Raw genomic sequence first — 20,002 nt, 5'->3', positions numbered from 1 at the left:
GGCAGCCTTTTATATTGCAGGATGAGTGCCCTTTAATTTGCGCCCCCCGCGCCCCGCATCGGCTGAGCACCGTTCCACTTCACAGTCGCTAGGGGCGCCAGGCGCACAATGGGGCGGCGCGACTGAAGTTCCGGTTGGGGGCGCACAAAGGGCGTTGCACGAGGAAATGACGTCATGATCTGCGCGCGCAGCTGAGCGCGCGCAAAGACTTTGCGCTGGCGCTAAATCTCTAGTGAAGTTGGGGCGAGGCGCAGTTCGCGCTGCGCCCGGGCGCAACCCGCCTCGCGCCCGGAATCTACTCCTCCTAAGGCGCTAACGGCTGGCACAGCCAACTGAATTTCTAGGCCATTGAGAGATATTCAAGGCGAGAGGAGGTGGTAATGGGACAGGTTAAGGAACACAGGATGGCTCGAGATGGGGTGTGAATTGCGCTGGCAGAATGAAAGACAGCTGCCACGTGGGAGGGAAGAAAAAAATAAAAAGGCCAAACAAAAATTGTGGATAAAAAAATGAAAATATATATGTGTGTGTGATAGGGGCCGAGGTTATGATCTGCCATTGTTGAACTCTATGTTGAGTCCAAAGGGCTGTAGAGTGCTTCCTTCTGACCCAGAGGCGAGAGAGAGTGTGCTGCCCACTGAGCCACGGTCGGCTGTGATACTCCCTCCACGGTCGAATGTCTTGCCAGCACTCACCGCCTGGACTCACACACAGAGAATGTCCGAGGTGGGCCGGTGCCGCTGGAGCTGGACCTCGGTGACACCTTTGGGTGCTGGTTGGGTTGTTCTGATGATGAGGTGGAATGAGAAAGCCTTCCGGACCCCCGTGCTGTGTGTAGGCAGCTGATTGGCTGACAGCTCACAAAAGAAGAATGAGAGGGGATCTCATTGAAACTTATAAAATTCTAACAGGACTAAACAGACTAGATGCTGGAAGGATGTTCCCGATGGCCGGGGAGTCCAGAACCAGGGGTCACAGTCTAAGGATAAGGGGTAAGCCATTTAGGACAGAAATGAGGAGGAATTTCTTCACCCAGAGAGTGGTGAACCTGTGGAATTCTCTACCACAGAAGGCAGTAGAGGCCAATTCATTAAATATATTCAAGAAGGAGTTGGATATATTTCTTAAGGCTAAAGGGATCAAGGGGTATTGGGAGAAAGCAGGGACAGGGTACTGAATTTGGATGATCAGCCATGATTGCATTGAATGGTGGAGCAGGCTCGAGGGGCCGAATGGCCTACTCCTGCTCCTATCTTCTATGTCCCTCAGTCCAGCAAGAAAATCAGCACTCTGTTCCCGACCCTCGGCCCTGAATGGTCCATTGTCCGTCCCCAGGGCCTTTTCTATCCAACTCATTCCCGTCCCACCCACTCGGCTTTCGTGTTGTGTCTGTGTCCTTTCCCAGTAGACCTCTCCCTCCCTGCAGTTAGTGACATTTCACCATTACACCCAATCCTCCAGGATAAGGTTGATTTAAACAGATTGCACAAAGACCTGGCGTGGGCAGGCGCAGAATCTTGCACCAAACAATCACACCAAATAAGACTGCATCAAATTTTTTTACAGGGTCCGTAAGATCATTCTCATTTTGCTTTCAACTAGTAGACATGTTTTTTGGAGAGGGACAGCCCCTGTGGATAGAGGACATGTGTCGGCAAGCAGCAGAGGTTTCTGAGGGACTTTGTCAAAGATTCCCTGGTGTTTGTTCCTCACTATTGGTTTTAAACCCTCTCTTTTTCTCCCTCTCCAGCCTCCTTGCCCACACATATCTTCTACAGGGGTAGCACGGGTCTGTCATTCCGCACACAAGTTCCGATCTCCGCCTCTTACCAGTCTCCCTCTATTTCTGTATTCCTCAAAACAACCTGCCCTCCTTCTCCCCATATCCCTCAACCCCACCTACCCACCTTCTCCCCATATCCCTCAACCCCACCATCCCTCCTTCTCCCCATATCCCTCAACCCCACCTACCCACCTTCTCCCCATATCCCTCAACCCCACCTACCCACCTTCTCCCCATATCCCTCAACCCCACCTACCCACCTTCTCCCCATATCCCTCAATCCCACCTACCCACCTTCTCCCCATATCCCTCAACCCCACCATCCCACCTTCTCCCCATATCCCTCAACCCCACCATCCCACCTTCTCCCCATATCCCCAACCCCACCTACCCACCTTCTCCCCATATCCCCCACCTCCCCACCTTCTCCCCATATCCCCAACCCCACCATCCCACCTTCTCCCCATATCCCCAACCCCACCTACCCACCTTCTCCCCATATCCCCAACCCCACCTACCCACCTTCTCCCCTTATCCCCAACCCCACCTACCCACCTTCTCCCAACCCCACCTACCCACCTTCTCCCAACCCCACCTACCCACCTTCTCCCCATATCCTCAACCCCACCTACCCACCTTCTCCCAACCCCACCTACCCACCTTCTCCCCATATCCCCAACCCCACCTACCCACCTTCTCCCCATATCCCCAACCCCACCTACCCACCTTCTCCCCTTATCCCCAACCCCACCTACCCACCTTCTCCCAACCCCACCTACCCACCTTCTCCCAACCCCACCTACCCACCTTCTCCCCATATCCTCAACCCCACCTACCCACCTTCTCCCAACCCCACCTACCCACCTTCTCCCCATATCCCTCAAGCCCACCATCCCACCTTCTCCCCATATCCCCAATCCCACCTACCCACCTTCTCCCCATATCCCAAACCTCACCTACCCACCTTCTCACCATATCCCTCAACCCCACCTACCCACCTTCTCCCCATATCCCCAACCCCACCTACCCACCTTCTCCCCTTATCCCCAACCCCACCTACCCACCTTCTCCCAACCCCACCTACCCACCTTCTCCCAACCCCACCTACCCACCTTCTCCCCATATCCTCAACCCCACCTACCCACCTTCTCCCAACCCCACCTACCCACCTTCTCCCCATATCCCTCAAGCCCACCATCCCACCTTCTCCCCATATCCCCAATCCCACCTACCCACCTTCTCCCCATATCCCAAACCTCACCTACCCACCTTCTCACCATATCCCTCAACCCCACCTACCCACCTTCTCCCCATATCCCTCAACCCCACCCACCCACCTTCTCCCCATATCCCTCAACCCCACCATCCCACCTTCTCCCCATATCCCCAACCCCACCTACCCACCTTCTCACCATATCCCCAACCCCACCAATCCACCTTCTCCCCATATCCCCAACCCCACCTACCCACCTTCTCCCCATATACCCAACCCCACCTACCCACCTTCTCCCCATATCCCCAACCCCACCTACCCACCTTCTCCCCATATCCCTCAACCCCACCTACCCACCTTCTCCCCATATCCCTCAACCCCACCAACCCACCTTCTCCCCATATCCCTCAACCCCACCTACCCACCTTCTCCCCATATCCCTCAACCCCACCAACCCACCTTCTCCCCATATCCCTCAACCCCACCTACCCACCTTCTCCCCATATCCCTCAACCCCACCTACCCACCTTCTCCCCATATCCCTCAACCCCACCTACCCACCTTCTCCCAACCCCACCTACCCACCTTCTCCCCATATCCCTCAACCCCACCTACCCACCTTCTCCCCATATCACCCACCCCACTACCCACCTTCTCCCCATATCCCCACCTACCCACCTTCTCCCCATATCCCCCACCCCACTACCCACCTTCTCCCCATATCCCCACCCCACCTCCCGCCCTCTCACACAACCTAACTCACCCAGATACACTGAGGTGAACTCTATCACCACTGATGACCCTGAAATTCAATCTTAGTAAGATATTTATCACAGCCAGTTAAGCAATTACAAATAAGTGATATCACCATTAATAAATAAATTATATCACCTTTAATAACCGAAGAACATCACCTTTATGGAGGGATATGGTGAGAAGGTGGGTAGGTGGGTTTGAGGAATACAGGAATAGAGGGAGATTGGTAAAGGGCGGAGGTCGGAACTTGTGTATGGAATGACAGACCCATGCTGCCCCTGTAGAAGATATGTGTGGGCAAGGAGGCTGGAGAGGGAGAAAAAGAGAGGGTTAACCAAGGGTGTGACAAGAATGAGAAACTTCAAGAAATTATTAGTAAAAAAACAGTACTAGCAAAATTGATGGGACTAAAAGTTGATATATCTCAAGGACCGGATGACCTCCCGCATGGGAGACTGGTCAAGAAGGTAAGAGCCCATGGGATCCAGGGCAATTTGGCACATTGGATCCAAAATTGGCTTAGTGGCAGGAGTCAGAGGGTGAAGGTCGAAGGTTGTTTTTGTGACTGGAAGCCTATGTCCAGTGGTGTACCGCAGGGATCGGTGCTGGGTCCCTTGCTGTTTGTAGTGTACATTAATGATTTAGATATGAATGTAGGAGGTATGATCAGTAAGTTCGCAGATGACACAAAAATTGGTGGGGTGGTAAATAGCGAGGAGGGAAGCCTCAGTCTACAGGACGATATAGATGGGTTGGTCAGATGGGCAGAACAGGGGCAAATGGAATTTAACCCTGAAAAGTGTGAGGTGATGCATTTTGGGAGGACTAACAAGGCAAGGGAATACACAATGAATGGTAGGACCCTAGGAAGGACAGAGGATCAGAGGGACCTTGGTGTGCATGTACATAGATCCCTGAAGGCAGCAGGACAGGTAGATAAGGTGGTTAAAAAGGCATATGGGATACTTGCCTTCATTAGCCGAGGCATAGAATATAAGAGCAGGGAGGTTATGATGGAGCTGTACAAAAAGCTAGTTAGGCCACAGCTGGAATACTGTGTGCAGTTCTGGTCGCCACACTATGGGAGGGATGTGATTGCATTGGAGAGGGTGCAGAGGAGATTCACCAGGATGTTACCTGGGCTGGAGCGCTTCAGCTGTGAAGAGAGACTGGACAGGCTGGGGTTGTTTTCCTTAGAGCAGAGAAGGCTGAGGGGGGACCTGATTGAGGTGTACAAAATTATGAGGGGCATAGATAGGGTAGATAGAAGGAACTTTTCCCCTTAGTAGAGGGGTCAATAACCAGGGGGCATAGTTTCAAAGTAAGGGGCAGGAGGTTTAGAGGGGATTTGAGGAAAAACTTTTTCACCCAGAGGGTGGTTGGAATCTGGAACTCACTGCCTGAAAGGGTGGTAGAGGCAGGAACCCTCAACATTCAAGAAGCATTTAGATGAGCACTTGAAACGCCATAGCATACAAGGCTACGGACCAAATGCTGGAAAATGGGATTAGAATAGACAGGGCTTAATGGCCGGCGCGGACACGATGGGCCGAAGGGCCTCTTTCTGTGCTGTATAACTCTATGACTGTATGTTCTACATCCTAGGGTTTTGAAAGAGGTGGCCATTGGAATAGTGGACGCATTGGTTGTCATCTTCCAAAATTCTATAGATTCTGGAACGGTTCCTGCAGATTGGAGGATAGCAAATGTAACCCCGCTATTTAAGAAAGGAGGGAGAGAGAAAACGGGGAACTACAGACCTGTTAGCCTCACATCAGTAGTTGGGAAAATCTGGAATCTATTAAAAAGGATGCAATAACTGGGCACTTAGAAACTAATAGTAAGATTGGGCAGATTCAACATGGATTTAGGAAAGGGAAATCCTGTTTGACAAACCTATTGGAGTTCTTTGAGGATGTAACTAGTGGAGTAGACAAAGGGAAACCGGTAGATGTGCTGTATCTGGATTCTCAGAAGGCCTTTGATAAGGTCCCACACAAAAGGTCGGTGAACAAAATTAGGGCACATGGAATTGGGGATAATATTCTAGCATGGATTGAGAATTGGTTAACAGACAGAAAACAAAGAGTAGGGATAAACAAGTATTTTTCAGGATAGCAGGCTGTGACTAGTGGGGTATCGCAAGGATCAGTGCTTGGGCCCCAGCTATTCACAATCTATATCAATGATTTGGATGAGGGGACTAAATGTAACATTTCCAAATTTGCTGATGATACAAAGCTAGGTGGCAGTGTCAGTTGTGAAGAGGATGTGAAGAGGCTTCAAGGGGATCTCGACAGGCTCAGTGAGTGGGCGAGAACATGGCAGATGGAATATAATGTGGATAAATGTGAAGTTATCCACTTTGGTAGAAAAAACAGAAAGGCAGAGTATTTCCTAAATGGTGAAAGATTGGGGAATGCAGATGCTCAAAGGGACCTGGGTGTCCTTGTACATGAGTCACTGAAAGTGAATGTGCAGGTGCAGCAAGCCATTAGGAAGGCAAATGGTCTGCTGGCCTTCATTACAAGAGGATTTGAGTACAGGAGTAAAGAAGTCTTACTCCAATTATATAGGGCCTTGGTGAGACCACATCTGGAGTACTGTGTACAATTTTGGTCTCCTTACCTAAGGAAGGATATACTTGCCATAGAGGGAGTGCAACAAAGGTTCACAAGGTTGATTCCTGGGATGGTGGGACTGTCGTATGAGAAGAGATTGAGTAAACTAGGCCTGTATTCTCTTGAATTCAGAAGAATGAGAGGGGATCTCATTGAAGCATACAAAATTAATACAGGGCTTGATAGGGTGGATGCTGGGAGAATGTTTCCCTTGGCTGGGGAGTCTAGAACCAGGGGCCACAGCCTCAGGATAAAGGGTAGGCCATTCAGGACTGAGATGAGAAGAAATTTCTTCACACAGAGGGTGGTGAATCTTTGGAATTCTCTACCCCAGAGGGCTGTGGAGACTCAGTCATTGGGTATATTCAAAACAGAAGTCAATAGATTTCTGACTAGTAAGGGCATCAAGGGATATGGCGATAGTGCCGGTGAATGGAGTTGAGGCAGAAGATCAGCCATGATCTCATTGAATGGCGGAGCAGGCTCGAAGGGCTGAATGGCCGACTCCTGCTCCTATTTCTTATATTTTTATGTTCTTATTAAATGAATGACATCACCTTTAAAGGCATCATCGAGATCCTCTTTGCCAAACACCACGCCAAGGTCATGGATTGCGCACGTGTGGAATTGCACACGGAACACGATTTCTCGGCTCGGGCTCTGGTACTTCTTGTGGTAACATTTCAGCTGCATGGAACAGAAACAGATACAAACAGTACATTTTACTTACTTTTAAAGTATTTTTGAAATTCCATATTGCATCTCAGGGTAAGTACAGTGTGCGCTGAGCGGCTGTCCCTGATCTCACCGACCTCATTTCCTGGCTTTCGTTACTGAGTAACGCACTGGTTGACCCCTTGATAGTGCGGCCCTGTCGGTGTGTGACTGACTGACCGCTCAATAGTGCGGCCCTGTCACTGTGAGACTGACTGACCCCTCAATAGTGTGGCCCTGTCACTGTGTGGCTGACTGACCCCTCGATAGTGCAGCCCTGTCACTGTGAGACTGACTGACCCCTCAATAGTGTGGCCCTGTCATTGTGTGACTGACCCCTCGACAGTGTGGCCCTGTCACTGTGTGACTGACCCCTCGACAGTGTGGCCCTGTCACTGTGTGGCTGACTGACCCCTCGATAGTGCAGCCCTGTCACTGTGAGACTGACTGACCCCTCGATAGTGCGGCCCTGTCACTGTGAAACTGACTGACCCCTCGATAGTGCGGCCCTGTCACTGTGTGACTGACCCCTCAATAGTGCGGCCCTGTCGCTGTGTGACTGACCCCTCAATAGTGTGGCCCTGTCACTGTGTGACTGACCCCTCGATAGTGCGGCCCTGTCACCGTGTGACTGACCCCTCAATAGTGCGGCCCTGTCACTGTGTGACTGACTGACCCCTCGATAGTGCAGCCCTGTCACCGTGTGACTGACTGACCCCTCGATAGTGTGGCCCTGTCACTGTGTGGCTGACTGACCCCTCGATAGTACGGCCCTGTCACTGTGTGACTGACTGACCCCTCGATAGTGCGGCCCTGTCACTGTGTGACTGTCCCCTCGATAGTGCGGCCCTGTCACTGTGTGACTGTCCCCTCGATAGTGCGGCCCTGTCACTGTGTGACTGACGCCTCGAAAGTGCGTCCCTGTCACTGTGAGACTGACTGACCCCTCGATAGTGCGGCCCTGTCACTGTGTGACTGACCCCTCGATAGTGCAGCCCTGTCACTGTGTGGCTGACTGACTGACCCCTTGATAGTGCGGCCTGTCACTGTGTGACTGACTGACTGACCCCTCGATAGTGCGGCCCTGTCACTGACTGACTGACTGACCCCTCGATAGTGAGGCCCTGTCACTGTGTGACTGACCCCTCGATAGTGCGGCCCTGTCACTGTGTGACTGACTGACTGACTGAACCCTTGATAGTGCGGCCCTGTCACCGTGTGACTGACCCCTCAATAGTGCGGCCCTGTCACCGTGTGACTGACCCCTCAATAGTGCGGCCCTGTCACTGTGTGACTGACCCCTCGATAGTGCGGCCCTGTCACTGTGTGACTGATCCCTCGATAGTGCGGCTCTGTCACTGTGTGACTGACTGACCCCTCGATAGTGCAGCCCTCTCACTGTGTGACTGACCCCTCGATAATGCGGCCCTGTCATAGTGTAACCGACTGACCCCTCGATAGTGCGGCCCTGTCAATGTGTGACTGACTGACTGACCCCTTGATAGTCCAGCCCTGTCATTGTGTGATTGACTGACACCTCAATAGCATGGCCCTGTCACTGTGTGACTAACTGACCCATCATCAATCCAGTGAGAGTCAGTGTCTGTGGAACTGTACCCCAGTGACAGGCAGTGTCTGTGGAACTGTACCCCAGTGAGAGTCAGTGTCTGTGGAACTGTACCCCAGTGAGAATCAGTGCCTGTGGAACTGTACCCAAGTGAGAGTCAGTGTCTGTGGAACTGTACCCCAGTGAGAGTCAGTGTGTGTGGAACTGTACCCAGTGAGAGTCAGTGTCTGTGGAACTGTACCCCAGTGAGAGTCAGTGTCTGTGGAACTGTACCCCAGTGAGAGTCAGTGTCTGTGGAACTGTACCCCAGTGAGAGTCAGTGTCTGTGGTACTGTACCCCAGTGAGAGTCAGTGTCTGTGGAACTGTACCCCAGTGAGAGTCAGTGTCTGTGGAACTGTACCCCAGTGAGAGTCAGTGTCTGTGGAACTGTACCCCAGTGAGAGTCAGTGTCTGTGGAACTGTACCCCAGTGAGAGTCAGTGTCTGTGGAACTGTACCCCAGTGAGAGAGTCAGTGTCTGTGGAACTGTACCCCAGTGAGAGTCAGTGTCTGTGGAACTGTACCCCAGTGAGAGTCAGTGCCTGTGGAACTGTACCCCAGTGAGAGTCAGTGTCTGTGGAACTGTACCCCAGTGAGAGTCAGTGTCTGTGGAACTGTACCCCTGTGAGAGTCAGTGTCTGTGGAACTGTACCCCAGTGAGAGTCAGTGTCTGTGGAACTGTACCCCAGTGAGAATCAGTGCCTGTGGAACTGTACCCAAGTGAGAGTCAGTGTCTGTGGAACTGTACCCCAGTGAGAGTCAGTGTGTGTGGAACTGTACCCCAGTGAGAGTCAGTGTCTGTGGAACTGTACCCCAGTCAGAGTCAGTGTCTGTGGTACTGTACCCCAGTGAGAGTCAGTGTCTGTGGAACTGTACCGCAGTGAGAGTCAGTGTCTGTGGAACTGTACCCCAGTGAGAGTCAGTGTCTGTGGAACTGTACCCCAGTGAGAGTCAGTGTCTGTGGAACTGCACCCCAGTGAGAGTCAGTGTCTGGGGAACTGTACCCCAGTGAGTGTCAGTGTCTGTGGAACTGTACCCCAGTGAGAGTCAGTGTCTGTGGAACTGCACCCCAGTGAGAGTCAGTGTCTGGGGAACTGTACCCCAGTGAGTGTCAGTGTCTGTGGAACTGTACCCCAGTGAGAGTCAGTGTCTGTGGAATTGTACCCCAGTGAGAGTCAGTGTCTGTGGAACTGTACCCCAGTGAGAGTCAGTGTCTGTGGAACTGCACCCCAGTGAGAGTCAGTGTCTGTGGAACTGTACCCCAGTGAGAGTCAGTGTCTGTGGAACTGTACCCCTGTGAGAGTCAGTGTTTATGGAACTGTACCCCAGTGAGAGTCAATGTCTGTGGAACTGTACCCCAGTGAGAGTCAGTGTCTGTGGAACTGTACCCCAGTGAGAATCAGTGCCTGTGGAACTGTACCCCAGTGAGAGTCAGTGTCTGTGGAACTGTACCCCAGTGAGAGTCAGTGTCTGTGGAACTGTACCCCAGTGAGAGTCAGTGTCCGTGGAACAGTACCCCAGTGAGAGTCAGTGTCTGTGGAACTGTACCCCAGTGAGAGTCAGTGTCTGTGGAACTGTACCCCAGTGAGAGTCAGTGTCTGTGGAACTGTACCCCAGTGAGAGTCAGTGTCTGTGGAACTGCACCCCAGTGAGAATCAGTGCCTGTGGAACTGTACCCCAGTGAGAGTCAGTGTCTGTGGAACTGTACCCCAGTGAGAGTCAGTGTCTGTGGAACTGTACCCCAGTGAGAGTCAGTGTCTGTGGAACTGTACCCCAGTGAGAGTCAGTGTCTGTGGAACTGTACCCCAGTGAGAGTCAGTGTCTGTGGAACTGTACCCCAGTGAGAGTCAGTGTCTGTGGAACAGTACCCCAGTGAGTGTCCGTGTCTGTGGAACTGTACCCCAGTGAGAGTCAGTGTCTGTGGTACTGTACCCCAGTGAGAGTCAGTGTCTGTGGAACAGTACCCCAGTGAGAGTCAGTGTCTATGGAACTGTACCCCAGTGAGAGTCAGTGCCTGTGGAACTGTACCCCAGTGAGAGTCAGTGTCTGTGGAACTGTACCCCAGTGAGAGTCAGTGTCTGTGGAACTGTACCCCAGTGAGAGTCAGTGTCTGTGGAACTGTACCCCAGTGACAGTCAGTGTCTGTGGAACTGTACCCCAGTGAGAATCAGTCTATTCACAGTACGGGTGTAAATTTGGGAACATTAAAGACATTTTGGGAGTTCATAACCGTCCAGTTTTCTCTTACCAGTATGTCTCCTTTCAGCATGAGTCCCGGCTCGATGGTGATGCAGATACTGGTCTGACCGTCGCCTGGGATGTTGCTGATGTATTTAATAAAGTAAAAGACAAAACCAGATGGGTGATAATCAACAACAACAACTTATATTTATATCGTGCCTTTAACGTAATAAATCAGCACAATGAGAAGGCAGAGGACTGAGCTTAGAGTGATAGATGTTGGCAGAGTCACTCACTAGATTCCTGATGTGTAGACAGGCTGCATCGTCTGGTAGATTTTCAGGAATGGCCGGCACCCTAGAGCAGAGGAGGAGCATTAGCGGTGAGTGAGAGAGAGAGAGCGAGGCAGAGAGATGGAGAGAGAGAGAGACAGAGGCAGAGACAGAGAGAAAGAGAAAGAGAGAGAGCGAGACAGAGAGATAGAGAGGGAGAGACAGAGGCAATGTACCCAACGATGTTCAACGACTGTTTAAATTAATATTGTTTAAACTAATATTGTATGTACCCAACGAAGGTCAAAATTGTTTGACACCTACAGAATGTTGGAAAACTGTACTTTTTGTTATGTAAGCTTTGGCAATATGGTTCCCTGTAAACTTTCATGCCAATAAAGCATTTGAATTGAATTGAATTGAATTGAATTGAGAGAGAGAAAGAGATAGAGAGAGAGACAGAGTGAGAGAGAGAGACAGAGAGCGAGATAGAGAGAGACAGAGGCAGAGACAGAGAGACAGAGAGAGAGAGAGACAGACAGACAGAGAGAGACAGAGAGAGAGACAGAGAGAGAGACAGAGAGAGAAAGAGACAGACAGAGAGAGAGAGACAGAGAGAGAGACAGAGACAGAGAGACAGAGACAGAGACAGAGACAGAGAGAGAGAGACAGAGAGAGAGAGAGAGACAGAATCGTTCTGTCAGACCTGGGCCCTGACAATAAACCCCCAAAAAACCAAAGTTCTTGTGTTCCAGCAAAGATCCAGACATCAGGGACCCAGAATAAACTTCACATTAGGAGCAACTAAAATTGAACAAACTACAAATTACACATACTTAGGCTTAAAAATCAATTCTACGGGAAATTTTCATTTGGCTGTGAATGAACTGAAAGAGAAAGCAAAAAGGGCTTTCTATGCCATTAAAAAGTCAATCCAAATAGAAATTCGAATTGGCATTTGGGTCAAAATTTTTAAATCAGTGATTGAACCAATTGCACTTTCTGGCAGTGAGGTGTGGGGTCTGCTAACACAACAAGAATTTTCAAAATGGGACAAACATCCAATTGAGATCCTACATGCAGAATTCTGTAAAAGTATCCTCCGGACTCAGAGGAAAACCGCAAACAATGCATGCAGGGCAGAATTAGGCCAATATCCACTACTAATCAATATCCAAAAAAGAGCCATCAAATTCTGGAAACACCTAAAAATGAGCAACCCCCACTGCTATCACTACAAAGATCTGAAATGCCAAGAGATGATCATAGAGAAGAGTCCCCTCAGTCAACTGGACCTGGACTCAGTGAAGTAACTACTAACACTACTAATAATAATCAGCCCCAGGATAGTGACATCGTAGCACAGAGAATTCGACCCAACACAATTATTACTAAACAAAAAGAAAAATATTTGACCTATTGGGCAGAAACGACAAAAACCCAAAACAAACTCGATTGCTATTTGGCCCTAAACAGACTGTACACCATGGCTGATTACCTGATCATGGTAAAAGATAGCAAACTGAGAAAAACCTTGACAATGTACAGACTTAGTGAGCATAGCCTGGCCATCGAAAAAGGCAGACACAGGCAGACCTGGCTGCCCAGAGAGGACAGGATATGCTCTCACTGCAGTCAGGGAGTGGTGGAGACAGAGATGCACTTCCTCACAACTTGTGGAAACTATCAGGACATAGGGGGGAATTTCTACCCAAAATTCATAAAAATATGCCCTGAATTAAAAAATTTGAATGACCAACAAAAACTCCCATACCTATTGGGGGAACAGAGAAATTGTGTAACTTTAGCGGCAAACTATGTTACAGCTTGCCATAAGCAGAGGGACAACCATTAAATCTAAGAAAAGATTATATGTATATTATATGTGTGTATATTTATGTATACATGGGTATATTTGTCTATACACTGTATGTCTAGATCTGCGTTTATGTGTTCAATTATACATGTTTTTCTGTGCTTTGGCAACATAAGATGTATCTTGTCATGCCAATAAAGCAATTTGAATTGAATTGAATTGAATTGAGAGAGAGACAGAGAGAGAGAGACAGAGAGAGAGAGAGAGACAGAGAGAGAGAGACAGAGATAAGTAGATAAACACAGGGTGAAACATGAGTCTGCAATGTAAACATTTCTTGTAATCAAAATGGAAAAGTGGAGGATTCAGGGAATTAATGACTGGAGCTGCTCACATCAACAGTTACACACGGCTTAGGGACAGGAAGGGAAAACCCAGTTCAATGCATCAAACTGATGGATAGTCACGAACACTGCTCGCAATGACACATTCTAATCCAGCCGTCCCCTCTCAGCTGTAAATTCCTCTCCTGCAGTCGGAGGTGAGTGGGCACGGAGCGGGCGATTTTTGGTGTGTAATTCGCCCACACCCTCCCTGCCTCCCCACCACTGGTTCTGGTCCACTGCCTGCCCCTGGGGGGAATGGGTGAAAGGGACAATTCCACCTGCTAACATCCTTGTGGACATTTCCACTGGCAGCCCATGTTTGAAAGGAACACTTCAATTCCTCAATGATGTTAGAAGTGATTCCTGTGTCAAAGAGCAAAGGCCACTCTCATACATAGGGTGTCACAAACCAGCTTTGATATGTAGCGCGTTTAATGCAGTAAAATGTCCCAAGGTACTTCACAGGAGCGCAATTGGACACATTGACACCGGGCTAAAGAAGGAGACATTAGGACAAGTGACTAAAAGCTTCGTTAAATGGGTTGGTTTTAAAGAGCGTATTAAAGGAGGAGAAAGAGGTTGACAGATTTAAGGGGGAACTTCTTTTTTATTCATTCTCAGGATATAGGCTTGGCCAGCATTTATTGCCCATCCCTAATTGCCCTTGGGAAGGTGGTTGTGAGTCCGTGTAGTGAAGGTACTCCCGCAGTGCTGTTAGGGAAGGAGTTCCAGGATTTTGACCCAGCGACGATGAAGGATCAGCGATATATTTCCAAGTCAGGATGGTGTGAGACTTGGAGGAGAACGTGGAGGTGATGGTGTTCCCATGCGCCTGCTGCCCTTGTCCTTCTAGGTGGAAGAGGTCGCGGGTTTGGGAGGTGCTGCTGAAGAAGCCTTGGCGAGTTGCTGTAGTGCATCTTGTAGATGGTACACACTGCAGCCACGGTGCGCCGGTGGTGGAGGGAGTGGATGTTTAAGGTGGTGGACCAAGAGGAATTCCAGACAGCTGAAGGCACGGCCTCCAATCCTGGGGTGAAGGGAGTGGCGGATGTACAAGAGGCCAGAGTTGGAGGAACGCTGATAAAAACAGTTTCCATCATGTGTATGCTGCACTCTGAGCGCTCGGGAATCATGGTCCTTGCAAAACTGAAGCCTTACCACCTTTGGACTCGAAGTTGGGAATGCCGTGCATGATGACATGATGTAGAAACAGAGGCTTGTTGTTCATCTTGATTGTACCGGAGAGCAGCCCACTGAAATAATGGACGTACCTGCACCAAGAGAAGGGCATCATTAGCACTGGGCATTCTGACAGACAACGTCCACAGTCACAGGTTCCAATCAGGCCAAGCTATCATCAGGTACAGCATGGGTTAGATACAGAGTAAAACTCCCACTACACTGTCCCATCAAACACTCCCGGGGCAGGTACAGCATGGGTTAGATACAGAGTAAAGCTCCCTCTACACTGTCCCATCAAACACTCCCAGGGCAGGTACAGCACGGGTTAGATACAGAGTAAAGCTCCCTCTACACTGTCCCATCAAACACTCCCAGGGCAGGTACAGCACGGGTTAGATACAGAGTAAAGCTACCTCTACACTGTCCCATCAAACACTCCCAGGGCAGGTACAGCACGGGTTAGATACAGAGTAAAGCTCCCTCTACACGGTCCCATCAAACACTCCCAGGGCAGGTACAGCACGGGTTAGATACAGAGTAAAGCTCCCTCTACACTGTCCCATCAAACACTCCCAGGGCAGGTACAGCACGGGTTAGATACAGAGTAAAGCTCCCTCTACACTGTCCCATCAAACACTCCCAGGGCAGGTACAGCACGGGTTAGATACAGAGTAAAGCTCCCTCTACACTGCCCCATCAAACACTCCCGGGGCAGGTACAGCACGGGTTAGATACAGAGTAAAGCTCCCTCTACACTGTCCCATCAAACACTCCCAGGGCAGGTACAGCACGGGCTAGATACAGAGTAAAGCTCCCTTTACACTGTCCCATCAAACACTCCCAGGGCAGGTACAGCACGGGTTAGATACAGAGTAAAGCTCCCTCTACACTGTCCCATCAAACACTCCCAGGGCAGGTACAGCACGGGTTAGATACAGAGTAAAGCTCCCTCTACACTGTCCCATCAAACACTCCCAGGGCAGGTACAGCACGGGTTAGATACAGAGTAAAGCTCCCTCTACACTGTCCCCATCAAACACTCCCAGGGCAGGTACAGCACGGGTTAGATACAGAGTAAAGCTCCCTCTGCACTGTCCCATCAAACACTCCCAGGGCAGGTACAGCACGGGTTAGATACAGAGTAAAGCTCCCTCTACACTGCCCCATCAAACACTCCCGGGGCAGGTACAGCACGGGTTAGATACAGAGTAAAGCTCCCTCTACACTGTCCCATCAAACACTCCCAGGGCAGGCACAGCACGGGTTACATACAGAGTAAAGCTCCCTCTACACTGTCCCATCAAACACTCCCGGGGCAGGTACAGCACGGGCTAGATACAGAGTAAAGCTCCCTCTACACTGTCCCCAATGAGCATGCAGAGAATGATGTCCTATTATCAGTGCTAGGGGCCTCAGCTATTTACAATCTGTATTAATAACTTCGATGAGGGGACTGAGTGCAATGTATCCACGTTTGCTGATGATACAAAGCTAGCTGGGGAAGTAAGTTGTGAGGAGGACGCAAAGAGGCTGCAATGGGATAGTGAGTTAAGTGAGCGGGCAAGAACATGGCAGATGGAATATAATGTGGAGAAGTGTGAAGTTATCCACTTTGATAGGAAAAATAGAAAAGCAGAGTGGGGGAGAAATTGAGTATAGCCCCGTTTGGGGCGCCAGCCTCGCCAGGGCGCTAAAAGTAGCGCCCCAGAAACATTCGCGCCCCCGCACCGGAAATTGAGTGGTTGCGCCCCAAAGGGAAGCGCGGCGCTACTGGAGGCGCCCCGCATCCCTCTTGGGGCGCTGTGAGTGAATATCATGGCGCTACGTGCCGCAGTGCCACATGCCGCGGCACGTCGCGCTGCAGCATTGCAGACCTTCCTGCCCTTTTTAAAGGGGAGGGGCTTTGTGCAGCGCGACCTGGGGCCCAGCTGGGCCCCCGAGGATCGGGAGTGCCGGCAAAAGAGCCCGTCACCGAGGAGAAGTGCCGGGCTCTTGGAGCGCAGCCGGCACTCCGCGGGGGGCGTGGGTTCAGGAGGCCGAGGACAGGAGCGCAGGCAGGTGCTGGCAGGCGGCCAACAACAAAAATGACCGTCCCGCACCTCGCCTTTAATTTGCGCCTCCCCGGCCGCAGGTAGGCCCCCCTAAACCCGTCGGACGTAGCGTCCGGCGGTAAATCAGGAAGCGCTGCCGAATATCGCGGCCGGGGCGTCAGCGGGGCGCTGCGCACACCGATGATGTCACCGGTAGCGGCGCAGCGCTAACGGTCAGCGACACCACTAACGTCTCGCAGAATTTACCGGGAGGCGTGGGCAGTGCCGCGCCCGGGCGCTAGTTGGCTTGCGACCCACTTAGCGCCCTCTTAAGGCGCTAACGGGTGGCGCAACCTACTGAATATCTTTTAAATGGTGAGAGATTGGGAAATAGTGGTATTCACAGGGACCTGGGCGTCCTTATACATAAATCACAGAAAGTTAACATGCAGGTTCAGCAAGCAAATAGGAAAGCAAATGGTATGTTGGCCTTTATACAACAGGATTTGAGTATAAGAGTAAAGATGTCTTATTGCAATTATATAGGGCCCTGGTGAGACCACACCTGGAGTACTGTGTACAGTTTTGGTCTCCTTACCTAAGGAAGGATATACTTGCCATAGAGGGAGTGCAACAAAGGTTCACCAGACTGGTTCCTGGGATGGGGGGATTGTCCTATGAGGAGAGATTGAGTAGACTAGGCCTATATTCTCTAGAGTTTAGAAGAATGAGAGGTGATTTTATTGAAACATATACAATTCTTACAGGGCTTGACAGGGTAGATGCAGGGAGGATGTTTCCCCTGGCTGGGGAGTCTAGAACCAGGGGTCACAGTCTCAGAATAAGGGGTCGGCCATTTAGGACTGAGACGAGGAGAAATTTCTTCAAATGGTTGTGAATCTTTGGAATTCTCTACCCCAGAGGGCTGTGGATGCTCAGTCATTGAGTATATTCAAGGCTGAGATCAATAGATTTTTGGACTCTCGGGGAATCGAGGGATATGGGGATCGGGCGGGAAAGTGGAGTTGAAGTAGAAGATCAGCCATGATCTTATTGAATGGCGAAGCAGGTTCGAAAGGCCGAATGGCCGACACCTGCTCATATTTCTTATGTTCTTACTCTTGATGCCTCATTCCAGAGTGGTATTTGACACAGACTTTGCAACAGTGAGTTACTGTAGTTCAACAGCTAGAATGTAGAATTAAAATGTAGAACTCCCAACAATAGAAACGGATTCACTCGCAGAATATTAGAAACGGAGAACCACGACATGCGTTGGGTCAGGTGAAAACATCTTCCATCAAGCCCATTACTCTCACAATTCAGCCTCCTGCTCCTCTTAAAATAAGACCTACAAATACAGCTGCCCTGCGCCCGACTACGCGACACACACCTTCTCTGTGAGGGCTGGCCCACAGGTAGTACTTTGTCCTCATAGAATTTCTTCATGGCGAAACGGTCCAACGCCTGATCAGCACTAGGGAGTGAGGAATAACAGGAAAACTTAACATCTCAGTGACTGTTACGCCAGGGATGGATTCCATGAAGTGAGGCCAACAGCTATGCAACCAGGAAGACAGGATTGTGTGCATTAAGCACAAGTACACACTCAATACATACAGAAAATACTGCAAATATCTATCTATATATAAAACGGTTGGTCCGTCTGTCTGTCTGTTTGTCTTTCTGTCTGTTTGTCTTTCTGTCTGTCCGGCTATACAATCAAAAGTTATAGAGCGTACCTATACATATGTTATATCAAAAGAAAGCTTATCATTAGGGGACTCTAATAGGTGTATTTACTTTTTGGTCAGACAAAAATTGTTCAGACACTATACAAAAAAGTTTCAAAAAACAGCAACATTCCGCTCATTAGCGTTGAGTGACGTGATGGTTGACCAATCGTACAGGGGGTTAACCTGATGGTTGACCAATCGGTGCGTCACGGGGGGCGTTTAATTGCGTCTGTGGGCGGGCCTAATCCTCCTGAGCTGAGGTGAGTGGCCGCCATCTTGATTCCTAACTATTGATTTCTTTTTCCCACTTTCTGTGTGTAAATATAGATTTCCAGCAAAAAAAAAGTTGCTTTTAAAAGAAAAAAAAAATCCTTTTGCAAAGGGGACTCGGGCTTTCCCCCCCTCGGCGGTGGATGAGCTGCCTGCAGGCCTCAGGCCTCGAAGCCTCGGCCTCTCCTCGCCAGCCACGCCCGAGCTAGGCACCGCCTGTCCCGCCCCGCGATCGCTGCCATCTTGGTAAAGGCTGGCGGCGCGGGACTAAGCCAAGCGTAGCCATCGCCGCCATCTTAGTAAAGGCTGGCGGGGCGGGAGTCAGCGCGCACGTCAACGTCGGCGGCGGCCCGGAGCGCGACCTCGGCTAAGGTGAGTCCGGCCGGGCCTCAGGCGCTAGGCCGCGCTCTCAGGAAAGGCAGACAGAGAGGGGGAGGGAGGGACAGAGAGGAAATCAGGGAGAGACAGGGGGAGGGAGAGGAGGGGGGGAGGGAGAGGAGAGGGGGGAGGGAGACGAGGGGGGGAGAGGGTAAGAGGGAGGGGGGAGTGGCGGAAGAGGGAGGAGGGGGAGGGGGGAAGAGGGAGGAGGAGGAGGGGGGAAGAGGGAGGAGGGGGAGGGGGGAGAGGGAGGAGGGGGGAGAGGAGAGGGGGAGAGGAGAGGGGGAGAGGAGAGGGGGAGAGGAGAGGGGGAGGGGGAGAGGGGGAGGGGGAGAGGAGGGGGAGAGGGGGAGGGGGAGAGGAGGGGGGGAGGGGGAGAGGGGGAGGGGGAGAGGAGGGGGGGAGGGGGAGAGGGAGAGGAGGGGGGAGGGGGAGAGGAGGGGGAGAGGGGGAGAGGAGGGGGGGAGGGGGAGAGGAGGGGGGGGAGGGGGAGAGGGGGAGGGGAGGGGGAGAGGAGGGGGGAGGGGAAGAGGAGGGGGGGAGGGGGAGAGGAGGAGGGGGGAGGGGGGGAGGGGGAGAGGAGGGGGGGAGAGGAGGGGGAGGGGGAGAGGAGGGGGGAGGGGGAGAGGAGGGGGGAGGGGGAGAGGAGGGGGGGGAGGGGGAGAGGAGGGGGAGGGGGAGGAGGGGAGACGAGAGGAGGGGGAGGGAGGGGGGGAGGGGGGAGGAGGGGAGACGAGAGGAGGGGGAGGGAGGGAGGGGGGGAGGGGGGGAGGGGGGAAGGGGAGGAGGAGGAGAGGGGGAGGGAGGGAGAGGAGAGGGGGAGGGAGGGGAGGAGAAGGGCAGGGAGGGAGAGGAGAGGGGAGGGAGGGAGGGTCAGAGAGTAAAGCACGGAGAGACAGGGGGAGGGAGAGAGGGTGAGGGAGGGAAAGAGTGAGGGGGTGGGAGAGTGAGGGAGAGCTCGCCTTCTTCCTTCCTTCCTTCACAGGGGTCCATCGGGCCAGGCCTGAGGCGCTTCTTACCCCCCTCTCTCTCCAGGCTAATCCCAAACTAAATCCAGC

General features: G+C 51.5%; 1 protein-coding gene across 6 annotated transcripts in view; it reads right to left on the bottom strand.

Annotated features, from left to right (window-relative positions):
* LOC147120730 (tensin-1-like) overlaps positions 1–20,002 on the bottom strand; it is a 303,214-nt gene that overhangs the window by 252,593 nt on the left and 30,619 nt on the right. For all 6 annotated transcript variants that reach the window (XM_085986962.1, XM_085986961.1, XM_085986958.1 and 3 more), the window contains exons 5-9: positions 17,954–18,037; positions 14,507–14,619; positions 11,171–11,231; positions 10,942–11,017; positions 6,931–7,060 (exon numbers count right to left, since the gene is read on the bottom strand). In XM_085986962.1, coding sequence (XP_085843088.1) covers positions 6,931–7,060; positions 10,942–11,017; positions 11,171–11,231; positions 14,507–14,619; positions 17,954–18,037 — 464 coding nt within the window. The remainder of the gene's footprint in view (positions 1–6,930; positions 7,061–10,941; positions 11,018–11,170; positions 11,232–14,506; positions 14,620–17,953; positions 18,038–20,002) is intronic.

The sequence above is a fragment of the Somniosus microcephalus genome, chromosome 4 (genome assembly GCF_052327205.1).
Source record: "Somniosus microcephalus isolate GS21.2 chromosome 4, FLI_Smic_1.0, whole genome shotgun sequence".
Taxonomy (NCBI): domain Eukaryota; kingdom Metazoa; phylum Chordata; class Chondrichthyes; order Squaliformes; family Somniosidae; genus Somniosus; species Somniosus microcephalus.
Note: the sequence above shows the minus strand (reverse complement) of the source record. Positions and strands in the feature narration are given on the sequence as shown.